At 44.8% G+C, this 26,533-nt stretch overlaps 2 protein-coding genes across 3 annotated transcripts in view; one reads left to right on the plus strand and one right to left on the minus strand.

The window, feature by feature from the left end:
• Positions 1–26,533, minus strand: part of macrod1 (mono-ADP ribosylhydrolase 1) — a 161,163-nt gene that overhangs the window by 86,923 nt on the left and 47,707 nt on the right. For both annotated transcript variants that reach the window (XM_055927546.1, XM_055927547.1), the window contains exon 4: positions 13,390–13,419. In XM_055927546.1, the coding sequence (XP_055783521.1) occupies positions 13,390–13,419 (30 nt within the window). The remainder of the gene's footprint in view (positions 1–13,389; positions 13,420–26,533) is intronic.
• Positions 17,931–26,533, plus strand: part of LOC129858371 (leucine-rich repeat transmembrane protein FLRT1-like) — a 31,493-nt gene continuing 22,890 nt past the window's right edge. Inside the window, exon 1 of the mRNA XM_055927545.1 lies at positions 17,931–18,441. The gene's annotated coding sequence lies outside the window, so the exon portion shown is untranslated. The remainder of the gene's footprint in view (positions 18,442–26,533) is intronic.

Genomic DNA, 26,533 nt, shown 5'->3' on the forward strand with positions numbered 1-26,533 from the left:
GGAGTCATTAAAAAAAGTTCCAACCACTTCACAAATTTCTTGTTAACAAACTATAGTTTTGGCAAGTCGGTTAGGACATCTACTTTGTGCATGACAAGTCATTTTTCCAACAATTGTTTACAGACAGATTATTTCACTTACAATTCACTGTAACACAATTCCAGTGGGTCAGAAGTTTAAATTGACTGTGCCTTTAACCTGTTTGGGCTGCAGGGGCAGTATTGAGTAGCCGGATAAAAGGTGCCCATTTCAAACGGCCTCGTACTCAATTCTTGCTTGTACAATATGCATATTATTATTACTATTGGATAGAAAACACTATAGTTTCTAAAACCGTTTGAATTATATCTGTGAGTAAAACAGAACTCCTTTTGCAGCAAACTTCCTGACAGGAAGTGGAAAATCTGAAATCGATGCTCTCTTCTAGGGGCTGCCTATTAAAGTCCTTGATATTTATTCGTTTAGATGCACTTCATATGTCTTCCACTAGATGTCGACAAGGAGTGAGAGAAGAAATGAAGTGTGTAACTTGATCTGGGCTCGTATAATAGCTCTTTGTATGACGTGTCACCAGTTTCCTGTTTTCTGGAGAGCGCATCAAGGGACCTGGATTTGCCTTCTGATAAGCTGTCGTTATGGACGACTAATATCTCCGGCTTTGATTTTATTTGATACATGTGACAATATCATCGTAAAGTATGTTTTTTCAATATAGTTTAATCAGATTATTGACATTTTTTCGGGAGTTTTGCCGTGTTCCGTTCTCTTCCGTTTGTTGACATGGAGAGATTCGCGCCACTTGGCAAGTGTGCTTGCTAAATCGAGAGGGAAAAAGGCCGTTCTAAATCCAAACAACGATTGTTCCCGACAAAGGACCCCTTGTACAACATTCTGATGAAAGATCAGCAAAAGTAGGACCCATATATCTGTCGAACATGTTGTGCTAGTCGTTTGCGCCCAGCTTTTGGGTACTCTCTCGCTATACCTAAGCTGGATGTCGTAATGAAGTCATTTTTAGAATTCTAACACAGCGATTGCATTAAGAACTAGTGTATCTATCATTTCCTATACAACATGTATTTTTTAGTTATGTTTATGAATAGCTATTTGGTCAGAATATGTGTGTCAGAAAAAGTGTCAGAAAAATATCCGGACGTTGTGGGAAAAAGATGCTACGTTAGCACAATGTATAACCACTGATTTCAGCTCTAAATATGCACATTTTCGAACAAAACATAAGTGTATGTATAACCTGATGTTACAGGACTGTCATCTGATGAAGCTTATCAAGGTTAGTCAAAAATTATATATCTTTTGCTGGTTTGTTACGATAGCTAACTTTTGCTACTGGGGAATGGCTTGTGTTTCTGGCTATTGTGGTAAGCTAATATAACACTATATTGTGTTTCCGCTGTAAAACACTTAAGAAATCGGAAATATTGGCTGGAATCACAAGATGCCTGTCTTTCATTTGCTGTACACTATGTATTTTTCAGAAATGTTTTATGATGAGTATTTAGGTATTTGACGTTGGTGTCTGTAATTATTCTGTCTGCTTTCGGTGCAATTTCTGATTGTAGCTGCAATGTAAACTATGATTTATACCTGAAATATGCACATTTTTCGAACAAAACTGATTTATTGAATAACATGTTATAAGACTGTCATCTGATGAAGTTGTTTGTTGGTTAGTTTGGTTGGTTCTTGGTTAGTTAGGTTGGCTTTGTGCATGCTACCTGTGCTGTGAAAAATGTCTGTCCTTTTTTGTATTTGGTGGTGAGCTAACAAATATACGTGCTGTTTTCGCTGTAAAACATTTTAAAAATCGGACATGTTGGCTGGATTCACAAGATGTGTACCTTTCATTTGCTGTATTGGACTTGTTAATGTGTGAAAGTTAAATATTTCTAAAAAATATATACTCAGGAAGGAGACGCGTTCTGACTCCTAGAGATGAACGTACTTTGGTGCGAAAAGTGCAAATCAATTCCGGAACAACAGCAAAGGATCTTGTAAAGATGCTGGAGACTGGTGCACTAATGCATCTTAAATTTGGTTGCCGAGCGCCGTGTAAAATCCACAGAAGAAAAAGACTGAACAAGGAGAGATTACTAGAAACGAACTAGTTTTCCTTCTTTTATCTGTGGATTAATTGTCGGAGTTGAGAACACACAATTTTGTTTGACTCAAAATTGGTCAAAATTCTACAAAGATTAAAAAAACAAAGGACCTTGTACATTTCAGGTAAAATAACAATCCAATGTTTATATTCCAGGACAAATTAGCTAGCGACAGCAAGCTAGCTAGCTAAAATGGCCATAATTGTTTCATGTGTTTCGACCTGTCCCCAAATGAATGTAGTTGGTTCAGGAAGAGCGACAGGAAGAGACTGCCTGGGATAGACCAAACACAGCTAGGCCTTCTAGGTGAATAACACACACACAAACACACTTTGGCACGCACTCACACACACGGTCGCACTCACATGGTCACACCCTCAGCTGGGGGGGGGGGGGGGGGACTGAGTGACTGGCCACTAGTAGTACAGATTTATCACTGGTATCGATTACCTCCACAGTCTCTCAACACCACACACACGCCGCAAAGCACTGAATTAACAACAGACTGAGAAATGACTGTTTATATACACAGCACCCCATAGTAATAAATGATATACAGTGCATTCAGAAAGGATTCCGGACGCTTGCCTTTTAACACATTTTGTTACGTTACAGCCTTAATTTAAAATGGATTCAACAAAAACTGTTCCTCCATCTACACACAATACCTTACAATGACAAAGCAAAACGTTTTTTCTTTAATGTTTGCAAATGTATAAATAACAGAAATATTACACTTTTTTTTAACTACTTAAGAATTCAGACCCTTTGCTATCAGACTCGAAATTGAGCTCAGGTGCATCCGTTTCCAAATATCATCCTTGAGATGGTTCTAATACTTGATTGGAGTCCACCTGTGGTAAATTCAATTGATTGGACATGATTTGGAAAGGCACACACCTGTCTATATAAGGTCACACAGTTGACAGTCAGAGCAGAAACCAAGCCATGAGGTCAAAGAATTGTCCGTAGAGCTCAGAGACAGGATTGTGTCGAGGCACAGATTTTTTTTATTTTATTTTACCGTTATTTTACCAGGTAAGTTGACTGAGAACACGTTCTCATTTGCAGCAACGACCTGGGGAATAGTTACAGGGGAGAGGAGGGGGATGAATGAGTCAATTGTAAACTGGGGATTATTAGGTGACCATGATGGTTTGAGGGCCAGATTGGGAATTTAGCCAGGACACCGGGGTTAACACCCCTACTCTTACGATAAGTGCCCTGGGATCTTTAATGACCTCAGAGAGTCAGGACACCCGTTTAACGCCCCATCCGAAAGACGGCACCCTACACAGGGCAGTGTCCCCAATCACTGCCCTGGGGCATTGGGATATTTTTTAGACCAGAGGAAAGAGTACCTCCTACTGGCCCTCCAACACCACTTCCAGCAGCATCTGGTCTCCCATCCAGGGACTGACCAGGACCAACCCTGCTTAGCTTCAGAAGCAAGCCAGCAGTGGTATGCTGCTGATCTGGGGAAAGGTACCAAAACATTTATGCAGCATTGAAGGTCCCCAAGAACACAGTGGCCTCCATCATTCTTAAATGGAAGAAGTTTGGAACCACCAAGACTCTTCCTAGAGCTGGCTGCCCGCCAAACTGAGCAATCAGGGGAGAAGGGCCTTGGTCAGGGAGGGGACCAAGAACCCGATGGTCCCTCTGACAGAGCTCCAGAGGTCCTCTGTGAAGATGGGACACCATCTCGGTAGCACTCCACCAAATCAGGCCTTTATGGTAAAGTGGCCAGATGGAAGCCACTCCTCACTAAAAAAGGCACATGACAGCCCGCTTAGAGTTTGCCAAAAGGCACCTAAAGGATTCTCAGACCATGAGAAACAAGATTCTCTGTTCTGATGAAACCAAGATTGAACTCTTTGGCTTGAATGCCAAGCATCACATCTAGAGGAAATCTGTCACCATTCCTACTGTGAAGCATGGTGGTGGCAGCATCATGCTGTGGGGATGTTTTTCAGTGGCAGGGATTGGGAGACTAGTCAGGATCGAGGGAAAGATGAATGGAGCAAAGTACAGAGAGATCCTTGATGAAAACCTGCTCCAGAGCGCTCAGAACCTCAGACTGGGGAGAAGGTTCACCTTCCAACATGACAATGACCCTAAGCGCACAGCCAAGACAACACAGGAGTGGCTTCGGGACAAGTCTCTGAATGTCCTTGAGTGACCCAGCCAGAGCCCGGACTTGAACCTGATCGAACATCTCTGGAGAGACCTGAAAATAGCTCTGCAGCGACGCTCCCCATCCAACCTGACAGAGCTTGTGAGGGTCTGTAAAGAAGAACGTTAGAAACCCCCCAAATACAGGGTGCCAAGCTTGCAGCGTCATACCCAAGATGACTCAATGCTGTAATCGCTGCCAAAGTGCTTTAACAAAGTACTGAGTAAAGGGTCTGACTACTTAAGTAACTGTTTTTGCTTCATCGTTATGGGGTATTGTGTGTAGATTGGTGAAGGGGAAAAACTATTTAATCCATTTTAGAATAAGGCTGTAACGTAACAAAATGTAGGGGTCTGAATATTTTCTGAATGCACTGTACTAATGACTTCTCACCAGCAGTCTCACATAATATACTAACTAGGACGCTGGATGCAAACACACACCACACATACTTGCAAAAACATTTCCTCTCTCTCACACTCATGAAGTCAGAGAACTGTTCCAAGTAATGGACACATCTCAACATCAACTGTTCAGAGGAGATTATGTGAATCAGGCCTTCATGGTCCAATTGCTGTAAATAAATAACTACTAAGTCACCAATAAGAAGAGATTTGCTTGTGCCAACAATCACGAGCAATGAACGTTAGACCAGTGGAAATCTGTCCTTTGGTTTGATAAGTTCAAATTCCAGAAAAATCCAGAAAATTATGTCATGGCTTTAGAAGCTTCTGATAGATTAATTGACATCATTTGAGTCAATTGGAGATGTACCTGTGGATGTATTTCAAGGCCTACCTTCAAACTCAGTGCCTCTTTGCTTGACATCATGGGAAAATAAAAATAAATCAGCCAAGACCCCAGAAAAATAATTGTACACCTCCACAAGTCTGGTTTATGCTTGGGAGCAATTTCCAAACGCCTGAAGGTACCATGTTCATCTGTACAAACAAGTATAAACACCATGGGACCCCGCAGCCATCATACCGCTCAGGAAGGAGATGCGTTCTGTCTCCTGGAGATGAACATACTTTAGTGCGAAAAGTGCAAATCAATCCCAGAACAACAGCAAAGAACCTTGTGATGATGCTGGAGGAAACAGGTACAAAAGTATCTATATCCACAGTAAAACGAGCCCTATATCGACATAACCTGAAAGGCCACTCAGCAAAGAAGAAGCCACTGCTCCAAAACCGCCATAAAAAAGCCAGACTACAGTTTGCTACTGCACATGGGGGCAAAGATCATACTTTTTGGAGAAATGTCCTCTGGTCTGATGAAACAAAAATAGAACTGTTTCGCCATAATGACCCTCGTTATGTTTGGAGGATAAAGGGAGATGCTTGCAAGCCGAAGAACACCATCCCAACCGTGAAGCACAGGGGTGGCAGCATCATGCTGTTGGGGTGCTTTGCTGCAGGAGGGACTGGTGCACTTCACAAAATATATGGCATCATGAGGATGTAAAATGACGTGGATATATTGAAGCAACATCTCAAGACATCAGTCAGGAAGTTAAAGCTTGGTCGCAAATGGGTCTTCCAAATGGACAATGACCCCAAGCATACTTCCAAAGTTGTATCAAAATGGCTTAAGGACAACAAAGTCAAGGTATTGGAGTGGCCATCACAAAGCCCTGACCTCAATCCTATAGAAAAGTTGTGGGCAGAACTGAAAAAGCATGTGCGAGCAAGGAGGCCTACAAACCTGACTCAGTTACACCAGCTCTGTCAGGAGGAATGGGCCAAAATTCACCCAACTTATTGTGGGAAGCTTGTGGAAGGCTACCTGAAACGTTTGACAAAAGTTAAACAATTTAAAAGGCAATGCTACCGAATACTAATTGAGTGTATGTCAACTTCTGACCCACTGGGAATGTGATGAAAGAAATAAAAGCTGAAATAAATCATTCTCTCTACTATAATTCTGACATTTCACATTCTTAAAATAAAGTGGTGATCCTAACTGACCTAAGACAGGGGATTTTTTACATTTAAGTCATTTAGCAGACGCTCTTATCCAGAGCGACTTACAAATTGGTACATTCACCTAATGACATCCAGTGGAACGGCCACTTTACAATAGTGCATCTAAATCTTTTAAGGGGGGGGGGGGGGGGGCAGAAGGATTGCTTTATCCTAGGTATTCCTTGAAGAGGTGGGGTTTCAGGTGTCTCCGGAAGGTGGTGATTGACTCCGCTGTCCTGGCGTCGTGAGGGAGTTTGTTCCACCATTGGGGTGCCAGAGCAGCGAACAGTTTTGACTGGGCTGAGCGGGAACTGTACTTCCTCAGTGGTAGGGAGGCGAGCAGGCCAGAGGTGGATGAACGCAGTGCCCTTGTTTGGGTGTAGGGCCTGATCAGAGCCTGAAGGTACTGAGGTGCCGTTCCCCTCACAGCTCCGTAGGCAAGCACCATGGTCTTGTAGCGGATGCGAGTTTCAACTGGAAGCCAGTGGAGAGAGCGGAGGAGCGGGGTGACGTGAGAGAACTTGGGAAGGTTGAACACCAGACGGGCTGCGGCGTTCTGGATGAGTTGTAGGGGTTTGATGGCACAGGCAGGGAGCCCAGCCAACAGCGAGTTGCAGTAATCCAGACGGGAGATGACAAGTGCCTGGATTAGGACCTGCGCCGCTTCCTGTGTGAGGCAGGGTCGTACTCTGCGGATGTTGTAGAGCATGAACCTACAGGAACGGGCCACCGCCTTGATGTTAGTTGAGAACGACAGGGTGTTGTCCAGGATCACGCCAAGGTTCTTAGCGCTCTGGGAGGAGGACACAATGGAGTTGTCAACCGTGATGGCGAGATCATGGAACGGGCAGTCCTTCCCCGGGAGGAAGAGCAGCTCCGTCTTGCCGAGGTTCAGCTTGAGGTGGTGATCCGTCATCCACACTGATATGTCTGCCAGACATGCAGAGATGCGATTCGCCACCTGGTCATCAGAAGGGGGAAAGGAGAAGATTAATTGTGTGTCGTCTGCATAGCAGTGATAGGAGAGACCATGTGAGGTTATGACAGAGCCAAGTGACTTGGTGTATAGCGAGAATAGGAGAGGGCCTAGAACAGAGCCCTGGGGGACACCAGTGGTGAGAGCGCGTGGTGAGGAGACAGATTCTCGCCACGCCACCTGGTAGGAGCGACCTGTCAGGTAGGACGCAATCCAAGCGTGGGCCGCGCCGGAGATGCCCAACTCGGAGAGGGTGGAGAGGAGGATCTGATGGTTCACAGTATCGAAGGCAGCCGATAGGTCTAGAAGGATGAGAGCAGAGGAGAGAGAGTTAGCTTTAGCAGTGCGGAGCGCCTCCGTGATACAGAGAAGAGCAGTCTCAGTTGAGTGACTAGTCTTGAAACCTGACTGATTTGGATCAAGAAGGTCATTCTGAGAGAGATAGCAGGAGAGCTGGCCAAGGACGGCACGTTCAAGAGTTTTGGAGAGAAAAGAAAGAAGGGATACTGGTCTGTAGTTGTTGACATCGGAGGGATCGAGTGTAGGTTTTTTCAGAAGGGGTGCAACTCTCGCTCTCTTGAAGACGGAAGGGACGTAGCCAGCGGTCAAGGATGAGTTGATGAGCGAGGTGAGGTAAGGGAGAAGGTCTCCGGAAATGGTCTGGAGAAGAGAGGAGGGGATAGGGTCAAGCAGGCAGGTTGTTGGGCGGCCGGCCGTCACAAGACGCGAGATTTCGTCTGGAGAGAGAGGGGAGAAAGAGGTCAAAGCACAGGGTAGGGCAGTTTGAGCAGAACCAGCGGTGTCGTTTGACTTAGCAAACGAGGATCGGATGTCGTCGACCTTCGGGCCGGCCTGGAGGATAGGGGACATAGAGAGTCAAAGGATGCAGAAAGGGAGGAGAGGAGGGTTGAGGAGGCAGAATCAGGAGATAGGTTGGAGAAGGTTGGAGAAGGTTTGAGCAGAGGGAAGAGATGATAGGATGGAAGAGGAGAGAGTAGCGGGGGAGAGAGAGCGAAGGTTGGGACGGCGCGATACCATCCGAGTAGGGGCAGTGTGGGAAGTGTTGGATGAGAGCGAGAGGGAAAAGGATACAAGGTAGTGGTCGGAGACTTGGAGGGGAGTTGCAATGAGGTTAGTGGAAGAACAGCATCTAGTAAAGATGAGGTCAAGCGTATTGCCTGCCTTGTGAGTAGGGGGGGAAGGTGAGAGGGTGAGGTCAAAAGAGGAGAGGAGTGGAAAGAAGGAGGCAGAGAGGAATGAGTCAAAGGTAGACATGGGGAGGTTAAAGTCACCCAGAACTGTGAGAGGTGAGCCGTCCTCAGAAAAGGAGCTTATCAAGGCATCAAGCTCATTGATGAACTCTCCAAGGGAACCTGGAGGGCGATAAATGATAAGGATGTTAAGCTTGAAAGGGCTGGTAACTGTGACAGCATGGAATTCAAAGGAGGCGATAGACAGATGGGTAAGGGGAGAAAGAGAGAATGACCACTTGGGAGAGATGAGGATCCCGGTGCCACCACCCCGCTGACCAGAAGCTCTCGGGGTGTGCGAGAACACGTGGGCAGACGAAGAGAGAGCAGTAGGAGTAGCAGTGTTATCTGTGGTGAGCCATGTTTCCGTCAGTGCCAAGAAGTCGAGGGACTGGAGGGACGCATAGGCTGAGATGAGCTCTGCCTTGTTGGCCGCGGATCGGCAGTTCCAGAGGCTACCGGAGACCTGGAACTCCACGTGGGTCGTGCGGGCTGGGACCACCAGGTTAGGGTGGGCGCGGCCACGCGGTGTGAAGCGTTTGTATGGTCTGTGCAGAGAGGAGAGAACAGGGATAGACAGACACATAGTTGACAGGCTACAGAAGAGGCTACACTAAAGCAAAGGAGATTAGAATGACAAGTGGGCTACACGTCTCGAATGTTCAGAAAGTTAAGCTTACGTTGCAAAAAATAAATAAAATAAAAGATCTGATTGACTAAAATGATATAGTACTGCTGGCTGGTGAAGTAGCCTGGCTAGCAGTGGCTGCGTTGTTGAAAGTGAAGCTGGCTAGGTGACCTCGACAATTTCTCTAAATTTCTCTAAACTACACAATTATCATGGATACAAGGACAGCAAAGACAACTAGCTAACACTACGCTAATCAAGTCGTTCCGTTGTAATGTAAGTTTCTACAGTGCTGCTATTCGGTAGAAGTTGGCTAGCTAGCAGTGTTAGCTAGCAGTGTTGGCTAGGTAGGAGGACGGCAGCGCGGCAGGCGAAAATAGCTGGCTAGCTAACCGATAATTACTCAAAGCTACACAATTATCTTAGATACAAAGATAGCAAAGAAAACTATGTAGCTAGCTAACACTACACAAATCAAGTCGTTCCGTTGTAATGTAATCGTTTCTACAGTGATGCTAATCGGTGGCTAGCTGGCTAGCTAGCAGGGTTGACTACGTTACGTTACGTTAGGACGAGAATACCTGGCTAGCGAACCTCAGCGAACCTCGATAACTATACAATTATCTTTGATACAAAGACGGCTATGTAGCCAGCTAAGTAGCTAGCTAAGATCAAACAAATCAAAGATAGCAAAGACAACTGTGTAGCCAGCCAACACTACACTAATCAAGTCGTTCCGTTGTAATGCACTCGTTTCTACAATGCTGCTATTCGGTGGCAAGCTGGCTAGCTAGCAGTGTTGGCTACGTTGCGTTACGTTAGGACGAAAATAGCTGGCTAGCGAACCTCAATAACTACACAATTATGTTTGATACAAAGACGGCTATGTAGCTAGCTAAGATCAAACAAATCAAACCGTTGTACTGTAATGAAAATGAAAATCAGACCGTTTGTACTATAATGAAATGTAATGAAAAGTTATACTACTATTGGGTAGACGGTGGACGTTTGCTAGCTGGCTAGGTGCTGGGCAGATAGCAGTGTGGACTACGATAGACGACGAAATGCGATAATTACGCAATTATCTTTGATACACAGACGGCTATGTAGCTAGCTAAGAAGAAATTGCTACGGTTGGACAAATTAAACCGTTGTACTATAATGAAATGTAATGAAATGTAATGAAAAGTTATACTACCTGCAGAGCGAATGCAAATGCGACCGCTCGCTCCAAACCGGATGTTGATTTTTTTACTAGGATTAAATGTCAGGAATTGTGAAAAACTGAGTTTAAATGTATTTGGCTAAGGTGTATGTAAACTTCCGACTTCAACTGTATATGGCTGCCAAATATTTGATGAACCAAAAACTACAACAGTTAGTTGAATTAGTCTAAATATATGATCATTAGCACATAGTTTGGAGGGCTCTCAGACATGAATCTTAATATAGCCTATAGATAGAATTAATTACGAGGGACTTACCTTCCGGCGCCGACAGAGATGGCCGCCTCGCTTCGCGTTCCTAGGAAACTATGCAGTAATTTTTTTTATGTGTTATTTCTTACATTGGTACCCCAGGTAATCTTAGGTTTAATTACATACAGTCGGGAGGAACTATTGGATATAAGAGCAACGTCAACTCACCAACATTACGAACAAGAATACAACTTTCCCGAAGCAGATCCTCTGTTTTGCCCACCACCCAGGACAATGGATTGGATCCCTCTAGGCGACCCAAAACAACGACGCAGTAGAAGGGGCAGACGGACCGGTCTTCTGGTCAGGCTCCGTAGACGGGCACATCGCGCAACGCTCCCGCAGATACTACTCGCCAAAGTCCAATCCCTTGACAACAAGGTAGACGAAATCCATGCAAGGGTTGCCTTCCAGAGAGACATCAGAGACTGTAACGTTCTTTGTTTCACGGAAACCTGGCTCACTCAAGACACGCTATCGGAGTCGGTACAGCCAGCTGGTTTCTTCACGCATCGCACCGACAGAAACAAGCATCTTTCTGGTAAGAAGAAGGGCGGGGGTGTATGCCTTATGATCACACCACGTCTCGTTAATCATAACAACATACAGGAACTCAAGTCCTTCTGTTAACCTGACTTAGAATTCCTCACAATCCCCCCCAAGCAGACACATCAATGGCACTGAACGAACTTCATTTGACTCTATGTAAACCACATATCCTGAGGCTGCATTTATTGTAGCTGGGGATTTTAGCAAGGCTAATCTGAAAACAAGGCTCCCTAAATTCTATCAGCATATCGATTGCGCAACCAGGGCTGGCAAAACCCTAGATCATTCTTATTCTAACTTCCGCAACGCATAAGGCCCTCCCCCGCCCTCCTTTCGGAAAAGATGACCACGAGTCCATTTTGTTGCTTCCAGCCTATAGACAGAAACTAAAACAGGAAGCTCCCGCGCTCAGGTCTGTTCAACGCTGGTCCGACCAATCGGATTACACGCTTCAAGATTGCGTCGATCACATGGACTGGGATATGTTCCGCATTGCGGCGAACAACAACACTGATGAATACGCTGATTCGGTGAGCGGGTCTATTAGCAAGTGCATCGGTGATGTTGTACCCACAGCGTCTATTAAAACATTCTCAAACCAGAAACCGTGGATTGATGGCAGCATTCGCGCAAAACTGAAAGCGTGAACCAATGCTTTTAATCAGGGCAAGGTGACAGGAAACATGACTGAATACAAACAGTGTAGCTATTCCCTCCGCAAGGCAATCAAACAAGCTAAGCGTCAGTACAGAGACAAAGTAGAGTCGCAATTCAACGGCACAGACACGAGAGGTATGTGGCAGGGTCTACAGTCAATCACGGACTATAAAAGGAAAACCAGCCCGTCGCGGACCAGGATGTCTTGCTCCCAGACAAACTAAACAACTTCTTTGCTCGCTTTGAGGACAATACAGTGCCACTGACATGGCCCGCTACCAAAACCTGTGGGCTCTCCTTCACTGCAGCCAACGTGAGCAAAACATTTAAACGTGTTAACCCTCACAAGGCTGCAGGCCCAGATGGCATCCCCAGCCGTGTCCTCAGAGCATGCGCAGACCAGCTGGCTGGTGTGTTTACGGACATATTCAATCAATCCTTATCCCAGTCTGCTGTTCCCACATGCTTCAAGAGGGCCACACTTGTCCCTGTTCCCAAGAAAGCTAAGGTAACTGAACTAAATGACTACCGCCCCGTAGCACTCACTTCTGTCATCATGAAGTGCTTTGAGAGACTAGTCAAGGACCATATCACCTCCACCCTACCTGACACCCTAGACCCACTCCAATTTGCTTACCGCCCCAATAGTTCCACAGACGACGCAATCACACTGCCCTAACCCATCTGGACAAGAGGAATACATATGTGAGAATCCTGTTCATCGACTACAGTTCAGCATTTAACAACATAGTACCCTCCAAACTCGTCATCAAGCTCGAGATCCTGGGTCTCGACCCCGCCCTGTGCAACTGGGTCCTGGACTTCCTGACGGGCCACCCCCAGGTGGTGAGGGTAGGCAACAACATCTCCACCCCGCTAATCCTCAACACTGGGGCCCCACAAGGGTGCGTTCTCAGCCCTCTCATACGGTTGTTGAGAGTCAAAACATATTTATACTTATCTGTACAACATATTATTGGTTAATTGGTTTGATTATGTACACCTGGGGCAATGGACATTCAGAATGGATATTTACAGAATGTTCAGATAGAAATGTATTGTGTAGATCAAATATGACTGTCAGATAGACTGGAATAGTATAGAAGATTGTTTGTGCTCTATTCATTCTATTGTTATCATCAAAATGCAGTTCCAGATACAGCCCTGCCATTAGTTGAAGGCAGCCAATCCAATTGTTCCTGAAAAGTAGTCACTTCCTGAGATCTGTATTGAAATATTTTTGGAAAGTAGTTGCTTTCTCAGATCTGTATTCAAATCGTTTTAAAAAGTTGCCATTTTTTGTTATCTGTTTTGGGGATTTGACTACAAATAGTTTTAGTCACCTCCAAAGTTAGTAAACCCCAATTTTTATTTTACTTTCGATGAAGCATAGTTAAAACTATAGTTATCCCAGGTCTAACACACACACACACACACACACACACACACACACACACACACACACACACACACACACACACACACACACACACACACACACACACACACACACACACCGGTCTGTATTATTTATCTCCAGGAGCAAGGGAACAGAAATAAAAGAGTAAAGAGTGACAGAAGGACTCACCTCCTCCTCCCCCCAACAGGGTCTTGTTGGCTGAAAGATAAAACAGAGAAGAGAAACATCATGAGAAAACATTCTTTATAATGCAAATATACCTTCTGGCTGGCAGGATTGTATAGCCCTTCAAGGTCTTATTCCAACCTTCCTGGAAATAAACAGCGGTATGGCTGAGCCATATATATATACATATATATAGCACTGGGATTGGTCCATTGTGTCACCAGCGCTGCATCTGACTTATGACCTTTGACCTCAGTGATGTCACAAGCTCCATCATCAGCCTTCATCACTCAATTGATTTGAAGGCGGGCTGGAATAAAATTCAGTTATTTCGGTTCCTGCCCTGCCACCAGGAGTCATGATCCAATACAGAGCAACTTTTAACCTGACAGGCTGGTCGATATGAGGATACCAAAGCACCACACACACTAGCTAGTGTGTAACTCTTCTGGACAGCTAGCCATTCAGACAGGGAAATACAGAGGAGAGGAGAGAGAAGAAGAGGGAGATAGAAAAAGAGAGAAGTAGATTTTAGACATTGATATTTGGGACAGACAGCATCCGCCTATCCAGGAGCCTCTATTCATATGGTCTCAAGAGAAGAGAGGAGCAAGAGGAGAGGAGCGGCCGAGAGGAGAAAAGAGGAGCGAGAGGAGAGGAGCAAGAGGAGAAATTAGGAGCGAGAGGAGGCGGCAGAATGGCAACATCTGTCTGTCCCTCTGGAAGACAAAAGCATTAAAAACAGAGAACAGCCAAAACATGCCCATGTGCATGCACAACCACGCACACACACACACACACACACACACACACACACACACACACACACACACACACACACACACACACACACACACACACACACACACACACACACACACACACACACACACACACACACCTCACACATGGGCACACACAGACGTGGACCGACAAGATTGGATGTTGGTGTAACCATGGAAACTCCAAAGCCCAAAGGTTTGTTACTAAAACCTAGTTAATTAGAGAGAGAGAGAGAGAGAGAGAGAGAGAGGTGGAAAGAGCGAGAAAGAGGGGTGGAGAGAGCGAGAGAGATGGGTGGGAAGAGCGCGAGAGGGAGCGCGATAGAGAGGGGTGGAGAGAGAGATGGTGTCAGAAAGAGGTAAAATAAGTACTTAGCCTGTGGAGGTGTCTCCACCACTTCTGTCAGTTAAAGGATGAACGTGTGAGGAGAGAGAGAAGAAAGTGAGACTGGGGAGACAGAGGGGTGTACCGCTGTTACCCCAGGGAGAGAGACTGGGGAGACAGACAGAGGGGTGTACCGCTGTTACCCCAGGGAGAGAGACTGGGGAGACAGACAGAGGGGTGTACCGCTGTTACCCCAGGGAGAGAAACTGGGGAGACAGACAGAGGGGTGTACCGCTGTTACCCCAGGGAGAGAGACTGGGGAGACAGACAGAGGGGTGTACCGCTGTTACCCCAGGGAGAGAGACTGGGGAGACAGACAGAGGGGTGTACCGCTGTTACCCCAGGGAGAGAGACTGGGGAGACAGACAGAGGGGTGTACCGCTGTTACCCCAGGGAGAGAGACTGGGGAGACAGACAGAGGGGTGTACCGCTGTTACCCCAGGGAGAGAGACTGGGGAGACAGACAGAGGGGTGTACCGCTGTTACCCCAGGGAGAGAGACTGGGACTGACTATATAGACTTAATCTATGATTGTGATATCATGGATGGCCAGGTCTTGCATCCATAGCTGTCTATGAAATTGAGAGTGGTTACATTTCTCCAGGCCCATCCTCAGGTTTTCACCGAAACAGAGGCGGGGTGACCGCTTTGTTATTATTCAATTAAGGATTCCAGATTAAAATAAAGTATCTGCTGATAAGTAGTACTGTTTTTTAGAGGGAGGTGACACAGAGAGAGAGCAGCACTACATTTCTGTGAACATAAACTAAAAAGATGGAGCGTAGCCTACCTTCTCCTGGAAAGGGAAGTCCTTAAATTATGACTGGACAGACACACACAGAGAAACACACAGAGACAGACAGAGAGAGAGAAAGGGCACGGAATGGAGGGGAATAGGTGATGTGTACCAGACTTTGCTTTCAGCACTGAAAAGATGGACAGAGCAAGGTTGAAATGTATAAATTGAAAGAAAAGATAGAAAGAAAATCTTGCTGTGACTGACAATGAGAGTGAGTGAGAATCAGTGGAGGCTGCTGAGGGGAGGACGCCTTGGAATGGCATCAAACACATGGAAACCATGATGTATTTGATACCATTCCACTGATTCCGCTCCAGCCATTACCACGAGCCCTTCCTCCCCAATTAAGGTACCAGCGTGTTCGGGCGTGTGTGTGTGTGTGTGTGTGTGTGTGTGTGTGTGTGTGTGTGTGTGTGTGTGTGTGTGTGTGTGTGTGTGTGTGTGTGTGTGTGTGTGTGTGTGGAGAAGCTGTGTGTAGTGTTGTGGTGTATTTAGGGACGCTCACAATATACTGTAAGATTGAATTCTGTCTTGGTTTCATAACTGAACAGTGATGCTGAGGATGATTATTCTTATGTTGCTGCTGATAAAAACAACAGATCTGTACAATGTTTCCTAAATATATATATTGCTCATCAGCTCATCTCCTCCCGCTCCTCTCGCCTCTCTCCATCGCCTCTCTTTTATTCCGTGAGCAACATGCTTCTGTGTTGTTCTCTCTCTGCCCTTTCACCTCCTGTTCCCCTCTTTCTCCAACCAAACCGCTCTTTCTTCCCCTCGTTGATTGGATTTTGTACATTTGATTGTACTTTCCTTGGACAAAAACAGGAGAATCGTAATTAGAGACGCCTCTACTGTGTCCTAATAGCAACCTTCTGAATCTGTGAACACATACAGGCCTGTTGTAGCCCCAAGGACCACTTATCTAGTAGAATAAACCAAGGCTATCTCTCTTTTCAGGGAAATACTAAAGCATATTTTTCTGACAAAAGTGTTTGAGTTATTTCATGCACAGTGTAATTTATGCACAAAGCCAGAGGTGTAAGGTACTTAAGAAAAAATACTTTAAAGTACTACTTAGGTAGTTTTTTTGGGTATCTGTACTTTACTATTTATATTTTTTTTACATCACTACATTCCTAAAGTAAATTATGTACTTTTTACTCCATACATTTTCCCTGACAGCCAGAAGTAAACAGGACAGGAAAATGGTCTAATTCAACACTTATCAAGAGAACAACCCTGGTCATCCCTACTGCCTCTGATCTAGTGGACTCACTAAACAGAGAACATCCCTGGTCGTCCCTACTGCCTCTGATCTGGAGGACTCACTAAACAGAGAACATCCCTGGTCGTCCCTACTGCCTCTGATCTGGAGGACTCACTAAACAGAGAACATCCCTGGTCATCCCTACTGCCTCTGATCTGGAGGACTCACTAAACAGAGAACAACCCTGGTCGTCCCTACTGCCTCTGATCTGGAGGACTCACTAAACAGAGAACATCCCTGGTCATCCCTACTGCCTCTGATCTAGTGGACTCACTAAACAGAGAACAACCCTGGTCATCCCTACTGCCTCTGATCTGGTGGACTCACTAAACAGAGAACAACCCTGGTCATCCCTACTGCCTCTGATCTGGTGGACTCACTAAACAGAGAACAACCCTGGTCATCCCTACTGCCTCTGATCTGGTGGACTCACTAAACAGAGAACAACCCTGGTCATCCCTACTGCCTCTGATCTGGAGGACTCACTAAACAGAGAACAACCCTGGTCATCCCTACTGCCTCTGATCTAGTGGACTCACTAAACAGAGAACAACCCTGGTCATCCCTACTGCCTCTGATCTAGTGGACTCACTAAACAGAGAACAACCCTGGTCATCCCTACTGCCTCTGATCTGGTGGACTCACTAAACAGAGAACAACCCTGGTCATCCCTACTGCCTCTGATCTGGTGGACTCACTAAACAGAGAACAACCCTGGTCATCCCTACTGCCTCTGATCTGGTGGACTCACTAAACAGAGAACATCCCTGGTCATCCCTACTGCCTCTGATCTAGTGGACTCACTAAACAGAGAACAACCCTGGTCATCCCTACTGCCTCTGATCTAGTGGACTCACTAAACACATTTGTCTGGGTGTTGCAGTCTGCCCCTGGCTATCTGTAAATTATTTTTAAAAAGACAATTGTGCCCTCTGGTTTGCTTTATATAAGGAATTTTAAATGATTTATACTTTTGACACTTAAGTATATTTAAAACCAAATACTTTTACTCAAGTAGATTTTACTGGATGATTTTCACTTTTACTTTCTATTAAGGTATCTTTACTTTTACTCAAGTATGAAAATGGAGTACTTTTTCCACCAGTGCACAAAGCAAACGGATGTGGGTCAAACTGAATGATTAACTGAATTTAAAAGGACAATATAAAACGAGTTGGTTGTGTTGCACATGGTGGACTTGAAATACTTTCTGGTTTTCACGGCTAGTCTGACTGAACCATAAGGACCTGGTGAACAGACAGAAGACCGCCAGCTTCACGCGCGGGGATCCCAGCACGGGCTCTTGGTAACACCTGGGCTCCCTTTACCAAACGCATTAAAAAAGAGACAATGACATTATATAGCCTACAGATCCATAAGGCTGTATGGAAAGGTTAGTTAAAATGCGTAACCATAGACGCACTAAAGCAAATGTTTTAACAGATGTGACACCTGTTTTAACATTAGTTCAGGGTGAAGTTATAGGCTACAGTGCACTTCTATTATAAGGCACAGACACCGAGCTCTCAAACAAAGCGACGCAGGGAGCTAGGGAAACGGAGCGCACCGCTTATTTAATAGGTTAGTGACTCTTTCCCTCACACACACACACACACACACACAGAGAGAGAGAGCGACACACTGGGATGGAGATGTAACAGCCGTGCGAAGGCGGTTTCCACAGCGATTAAGCATTTTGGAGGCAGTTTTTAACCGCTGTACATAGAAGAGAGAGAGAGCGACAGAAAGCGATCAACTCGACAAGCCTGCCCGGAGATCGGCCAAGGAAGACTAGAATTTAAAAAAGGACTGAAAAAAGGTAGTATCATTCTATATGCTAAAGTACATAAAAACAGCTTCAAATGAGATTTTACATGGTTCATTTTAGGATAAATGATATCTGAATACAACAGGTTTATAAGAGGGGGAACACGACAGAAAGGGCACTCTTACACGCTTAGTATTTGTGTGGTGCATATTGTTTCTATTGTTTGGATAAACAATTAAGCCTGTGTGTGTGTCACTCTGGATGTGTGTGTGTCACTCTGGATGTGTGTGTGTGTATACTACTCAGGCCAAGCACAAAGGACTACAGGTCGCATAGGATTTAAAGTTTTTGTGTGTGTGTTTTCACACAAACACACACACACTTAGTTGTTTACACAAACACAACGTATTGTGCAGCACAGCATCTCAAGCACAATAACAAAGAAAATATGACATAATCAGAAGTCATTTAAGCATACAAACACAACAGGGTTTAGAGTGCATAGAGAGCAGTTGTCTTACAGTTTCACTGGGCATTAATTAAAAACAATATGCGTCACACACACACACACACACACACACACACACACACACACACACACACACACACACAGGATTATTACAGAGCAAACAGGGCCATATTGAGATTAGAAGGAAATTCTCAGTGCCTAAATGTTACAGAACATCAGATTAAAGACAGAGAGATGGAGAGAGAGATGGAGAGAAACACTGCACATTGGCAACATGATGAGGAGAGAATGCCCAGAAAATACAACAAAGAAAATTGTAAAACCAAGTTCCAGTCCCAGCACTTGAGTAATTTAGGCTCTACTAGTCCAGTCATTTCAGAGAACTGTGATTTCAACTTCAATTCAGTTACAGAATTCAGTCAAAATCAAACAATTCAAAATACACAATATCATCCTGGTTATACCATGCAATATTATTTTACCTCTAAATTTCTAACTTGGTCTGGTATCATTTTACACAATGTTGGCTGATGTATAAACTATGTATAAGAACAAAAGCAACGAAACCTTTGTGTAGAGGTCTATTTAAAACCAAGGCCCCAACCTCTAGGAGACATTCTGGAGATGACATAGATTACATTCTAAATAAAGATATTAGAGGGATGCATTACAGTGAGGGGAATTTCATGGTCCATCTGAGTACACACACACACATTACATAATAGTGGATTATGGCATTAAAGAGCAGTGTTTTGCAGCCCTAGTTATTGGCGCAGGAGTACAATATCACAATACACCAGACCCACGCTGCTGCAGTAGAAGCCACAGAGTGAAGTTCAGGAACTGAATTTATTTCAACAGAATACAGACTGTAACCTTTACTGCCTCACCATATCCTCTCTGAACGTTTATGTGTCTCTCTGATGAGGTGTGTGTGTGTGTGTGGGCCTTGGGAGGGGTGAGTGAGGTGTGTGTGGGCCTTGGGAGGGGTGAGTGAGGTGTGTGTGGGCCTTGGGAGGGGTGAGTGAGGAGTGCGTATTGTTAAATATGTGGACCTCTGGAGTGAGTCGTGTGTGTGTGTGTGGTGGCGTGTGTGTGTGTGTGGTGGCGTGTGTGTAAGAGCAGTGGTGTCCAGCACTTAAATTGCCTGTTTATTCTCAGGCTCTGCATCATTCAGAGATAGCGAGGAAAGAGAGAGGGCAAGAGAGAGAAAGACATGAAGAGAGAAATTATTTGAGCTGCATCAAATAGGCTGCATTTATACAGTAGACTGTGATCATGCTTGCTACGTGTATGACAGGGAGATGAAGCTGTGTGTGTATATAGTGTGTTTGTATACAGTGAGTACTTTGTGTGTGTGTGTGTGTGTGTGTGTGTGTGTGTGTGTGTGTGTGTGTGTGTGTGTGTGTGTGTGTGTGTGTGTGTGTGTGTGTGTGTGTGTGTGTGTGTGTGTGTGTGTGTGTGTGTGTGCATACAGTATGGGGATGAGAATCTGACTGGGATAATTATTCCCTACTCAGTTTAAAAGGAGCCTTCAGCTTGGAATACGCAACCGATTTATGCAAAACATATTCACTGTGTTTGTGTCGGTCTGTGTGAGTGTGTGTTGGTCTGTGTGAGTGTGTGTTGGTCTGTGTGAGTGTGTGTCGGTCTGTGTGAGTGTGTGTCGGTCTGTGTGAGTGTGTGTCGGTCTGTGTGAGTTTGTGTCGGTCTGTGTGTGTTTGTGTCGGTCTGTGTGTGTGTGTGTCGGTCTGTGTGTGTGTGTGTCGGTCTGTGTGAGTGTGTGTCGGTCTGTGTGTGTGTGTGTCGGTCTGTGTGAATGTGTGTCGGTCTGTGTGTGTGTCGGTCTGTGTGTGTGTGTGTCGGTCTGTGTGTGTGTGTGTCGGTCTGTGTGTGTTTGTGTCGGTCTGTGTGAGTGTGTGTCGGTCTGTGTGAGTGTGTGTCGGTCTGTGTGAGTGTGTGTCGGTCTGTGTGAGAGTGTTAGGGGTGTGAACGTTTAAAATAAGTTGGGATTCTTAACGTTAGGAAAACTCCCTAACGATGTTATCCCCACATAATTAAAATCACAGTGCAGTTACCACAAAACAGTTATCCGTGTTATAGCCTAACTAGACGATAGGCTATAACGGCCTGGGGAAAGTTGTGTATTTTAAATAAAACCAAAGAGGAAGATGCAAACCGTAGGCTACTTGGGTGAATTTGTGAGGCATCAAGACAAGACATGGCAAGATGCAGATTAGCAAGACATATGAGCACGGTTCTGCCTGCCCCTCACTCTGCCTCGCTAATGATGCCTGTGTGTGTTCAGTCAGAGCGTGTGTTCAGTCTTCGGTCTGTTGCCTGTAGAATATCCTAGTTTATTCATGGGACTGACGTCGTGTATCTTTGGGCCAGTCTTGCGACCGGGGTACTCTTCGTTGCTGATAGTAGGGGTAGGGGTGTTTTTGTCTCATTCTGAAATTACAGTAGGCTACCGGTAGCCTGTATCAATGACCCTTTTCAGATATAATAATGTGTCACCTCGTCTGTTAGGGTAGGCTACACTACGGCTTTTTACTTGTCTAAAGTAATGCTGCTTCTGAAGCAGGACTAATTTCCATCACTACGCGACCAAAACTGTCAATCAAATAATCTTGAGCGGCTCGGCTCAGCCTGCTGCCTGCACGCAGACCATTCTCTCCTAAAAAGGTACTTTAAAGTTCTTTAAATACTGTGATTTAGCAAGACATTTAGTGGAAATAAAGTACATCTAGCTATCATACCATAAAAAACAGCATTAACAACACAGCAGCACATCAATCAGCAACCTTTATTGTTGTCAGGGAAACAATAGAACATTATAAGTCGGAGCAGAATTCTACTGTCTGAAAAGATACAAGGTGCATTCGTAAATTCACTCTGGTTATCTACTCCAATTTCAGAGCACTCTCGTCTGAGTGTGTCAGAGTGCAGAATAACTGATGAATTTACGAATGCTCAACACCCGTTGAATATGGCCGGTGTCGGTAAACGTTAGCAAAAAAGCGTAATTAAATTGTTGCCAGCAGCACATTTACAGTCAACAACGCTCTAGATAACATGAAAACAGCCTAACCAGCTCTGCTATGGAGAGTAAAATGTTCAGAGTGAAGTGTTCTCTCATTTGTGTCTGGAAGTAGCTAGCAAGCTAGCCAACGTTAGCCAGTTAGCTTGACTGCCGTTGTGAGGTCAGAACGCTCTGATCAACCCCACTCCTCGGCCACAGCGTCTGGTGTGATCTCAGATCAACCCCACTCATCAGCCAGAGCATCCAGTGTGGCTCTGTACGCTCCGAGAGCGAAAAACTCGGAATTTACAAATGGACAATCTGACAATGCTATGAATTTACGAACGCCCAGAGCGCACTCTGAACACACTCTGGCACTCCAGATTGAATTTCCGAACACACTCACAGACTCTTGACACTCACACACTCTTTTAATTGTCTGAAAAGTTATCAATTGTTGCTATTGTTTGGAAGTCCAGAAAGGACATATTAACAAAATAAATCCTTCATTTTGTCGAGATCACAACTTATTTATCAAGATCAAGACAAGTGTTGTTGTCGAAGTGTTGTTGTTTTGTAGGAGTGTGGACGTATTGATGACAGATTGACAGTATGGCCGAGGCAGCAGAGCCCACGGTGGATCAGCACATACGTATTGATGACAGATTGACAGTATGGCCGAGGCAGCAGAGCCCACGGTGGATCAGCACATACGTATTGATGACAGATTGACAGTATGGCCGAGGCAGCAGAGCCCACGGTGGATCAGCACATACGTATTGATGACAGATTGACAGTATGGCCGAGGCAGCAGAGCCCACGGTGGATCAGCACATACGTATTGATGACAGATTGACAGTATGGCCGAGGCAGCAGAGCCCACGGTGGATCAGCACATACGTATTGATGACAGATTGACAGTATGGCCGAGGCAGCAGAGCCCACGGTGTATCAGCACATACGTATTGATGACAGATTGACAGTATGGCTGAGGCAGCAGAGCCCACGGTGGATCAGCACATACGTATTGATGACAGATTGACAGTATGGCCGAGGCAGCAGAGCCCACGGTGGATCAGCACATACGTATTGATGACAGATTGACAGTATGGCCGAGGCAGCAGAGCCCACGGTGGATCAGCACATACGTATTGATGACAGATTGACAGTATGGCCGAGGCAGCAGAGCCCACGGTGGATCAGCACATACGTATTGATGACAGATTGACAGTATGGCCGAGGCAGCAGAGCCCACGGTGGATCAGCACATACGTATTGATGACAGATTGACAGTATGGCCGAGGCAGCAGAGCCCACGGTGGATCAGCACATACGTATTGATGACAGATTGACAGTATGGCCGAGGCAGCAGAGCCCACGGTGGATCAGCACATACGTATTGATGACAGATTGACAGTATGGCCGAGGCAGCAGAGCCCACGGTGGATCAGCACATACGTATTGATGACAGATTGACAGTATGGCTGAGGCAGCAGAGCCCACGGTGGATCAGCACATACGTATTGATGACAGATTGACAGTATGGCTGAGGCAGCAGAGCCCACGGTGGATCAGCACATACGTATTGATGACAGATTGACAGTATGGCCGAGGCAGCAGAGCCCACGGTGGATCAGCACATACGTATTGATGACAGATTGACAGTATGGCCGAGGCAGCAGAGCCCACGGTGGATCAGCACATACGTATTGATGACAGATTGACAGTATGGCCGAGGCAGCAGAGCCCACGGTGGATCAGCACATACGTATTTATTGATGGCTACACTAAGGGAAGATACATTTCATGTTTTGGAGCTCTTTATCAGTTTATAGGTTAGAAGGTTAGAAAGCTAAAAATTCCTTGATCCTTGCATGCCATTGGCTGTGGACTTGGGGGCGGCATTCAGCCTGGGAGACTGTGTCAGGCACTGTTCAAGGCTTAAATGCCCCACGAGAGCATTTTGATCAACGCAGCCACAGGGCTCATTGACGAGGTGGTTATCGCGCATCTGTACAAATTAATGAATAATACGTGGTACTTTTGATTATCTTGTGATCTCGACAAAACAACTCTTGTTATGTGGTGATCATGAGATAAATAATTTGTGATCTCGACATAAGGGAATAATTGTTTTATTCATATGTCCTCTCTGGACTTCTGTACTGTTGACATGTTACTGTAGCTGTGTTCTGTCTGTAAAGGGTCGCGGCAGATAGAACTTCATAGGACCATTATTCTACATGGTGAATTGAGTGGAATTTGATTATTTTTTCTGATCATTTTAACAGATTTATTTTTTTTTAAATAGTTGTTTAAACGTTAAGCAAAATTGTCCATTTGTTACATCTCTAGCGGGTGTACAGTAATGTGTGTGCTGTGTTGCCATTGCGTGTGAACAAAACTCTATGAGAGCTAAAGTTAACGGTGTAGTTAGTGTTCGTTTACCTGATACTTCATTGATGCAACAATGGTACTTCCTTCACAATAATTCAACACTCCTAACAATTCCATTACTACCTGGTACCAAACTAATACAAAATGGTGCTTGTTGTAAGGAATTACAAATAAACCAAAATGTACAGGTAACTGCCCAAATTATACAAATACCAACATAAAGTGTCGTAATAGGGTGTTGGGCACCATGAGCCAGAACAGCTTCAATGCACCTTGGCATAGATTCTACTAGTGTCTGGAACTCTATTGGAGGGATGCGTCACCATTCTTCCACCAGACATTCCATCATTTGGTGTTTTGTTGATGGTGGTGGAAAACGCTGTTTCAGGCTTGGCTCCAGAATCTCCCATAAGTGTTCAATTGGGTTTAGATAAATGATGTATATAAACTCTGGGTTGCTGATGCTATGTACTGGCCAATGAGAGGCTTTGAAGCCACTGTTTGGCCATATTGGCACTCCTCAGAAAAGCAGTCCACCATAGGAATGAATGGAATTCTACAGTATTTAATTTAAATGTTTCAAGGACAAAATACATGTATTTTGTTGTTGTAGTGGGGACAGTAACATTAATAATTTCGAAAAATATGACTAAATAAAATGTTATATCTTTTTTTGTATGTTTAGCTCACATAATAGAATAAAAAGGTACGCATTAAGACCCTTTAGAATGTAAGCCCTGCCTAACCCCGGGGCGGCGATTCTACGAAGCTCTATGGAATTGTTTTAAGAAGGTCATACCAAGGATCATTTAGTCATTTGATTTATAATTTTAAGACCCCTTGAAGTATCAAAAAAATATATAAAACAATGATTGGATGAAAAAATATTTTTGGACTGCTATTAGCCCATACAAACACATTGAATATCAGATTCACTACACGGAACAACAGATACAAACATCTGAAGGAAGTTTGTTCTGAAGTGTCCGTCCTATATCTGAGAAATGCAGTGCATTCGGAAAGTATTCAGACCCCTTCACTTTTTCCACATTGATAAATTACAGCCTTTTTCTAAACTTCATTAAATTAAAATGTTCCCTCATCAGTCTACACACAATACCACATAATGACAAAGCGAAAACAGGTATTTGTAAAAACAATACGTAATTATTCAGACCCTTTGCAATGAGACTCGAAATTGAACTCCGGTGCATCCTGTTTCCATTGATCATCCTTGAGATGTTTCTACAACTTGGAGTCCACCTGTGGTAAATTCACACATTCAGCACTCCACCAATCAGGCTTTTATGGTAGAGTGGCAAGACGGAAGCCACTCCTCAGTAAAAGGAACATGACAGCCCGCTTGGAGTTTGCCAAAAGACACTTAAAGGATTCAGACCAAGAGAAACAAGATTCTCTGGTATGATGAAACCAAGATTGAACTCTTTGGCCCGAATACCAAGTGTCACATCTCTCATGTATTTTCTGCACTACGCAATGATATGGGCAGCGACCATGTAACACTTTTACAACATACAGAAGTGCACTGGTTATCAATGGGAAAAGTATCGACATGTTTTTTTGAATTGAGAGACGAGCTTAAAGTTTTCTTTACTAACCATAATTTTCACTTGTCTGACCGCTTGCATGATGACGAGTTTCTCACACGACTGGCCTATCTGGGTGATGTTTTTTCTCGCCTGAATGATCTGAATCTAGGATTACAGGGACTCTCAGGGACTATACAGGGACTATATTCAATGTGCGGGACAAAACTGAGGCTATGATTAAGAAGTTGGAGCTCTTCTCTGTCTGCATTAACAAGGACAACACACAGGTCTTTCCATCATTGTATGATGTTTTGTGTGCAAATGAACTCAAGCTTACGGACAATGTCAAATGTGATGTAGTGAAGCACCTGAGAGAGCTGGGTGCGCAATTACGCAGGTACTTTCCCGAAACGGACGACACAAACAACCGGATTCGTTGTCCCTTTCATGCCGTTGCAACAAGCAGTTCTGTGAAAATTGAATTGAATCAGAAGCCACTGCCAGATTTCTGGATTGGGCTGCGCTCAGAGTATCCTGCCTTGGCAAATCGCGCTGTTAAGACACTGATGCCCATTACAACCACGTACCTATGTGAGAGTGGATTCTCGGCCCTCACTAGCATGAAAACTACATACAGGCTCAGACTGTGTGTGGAAAATGATATAAGACTGAGTCTCTCTCCAATACAACCCAACATTGCAG

The sequence above is a fragment of the Salvelinus fontinalis genome, chromosome 6 (assembly GCF_029448725.1).
Source record: "Salvelinus fontinalis isolate EN_2023a chromosome 6, ASM2944872v1, whole genome shotgun sequence".
Classification (NCBI taxonomy): Eukaryota; Metazoa; Chordata; class Actinopteri; order Salmoniformes; family Salmonidae; genus Salvelinus; species Salvelinus fontinalis.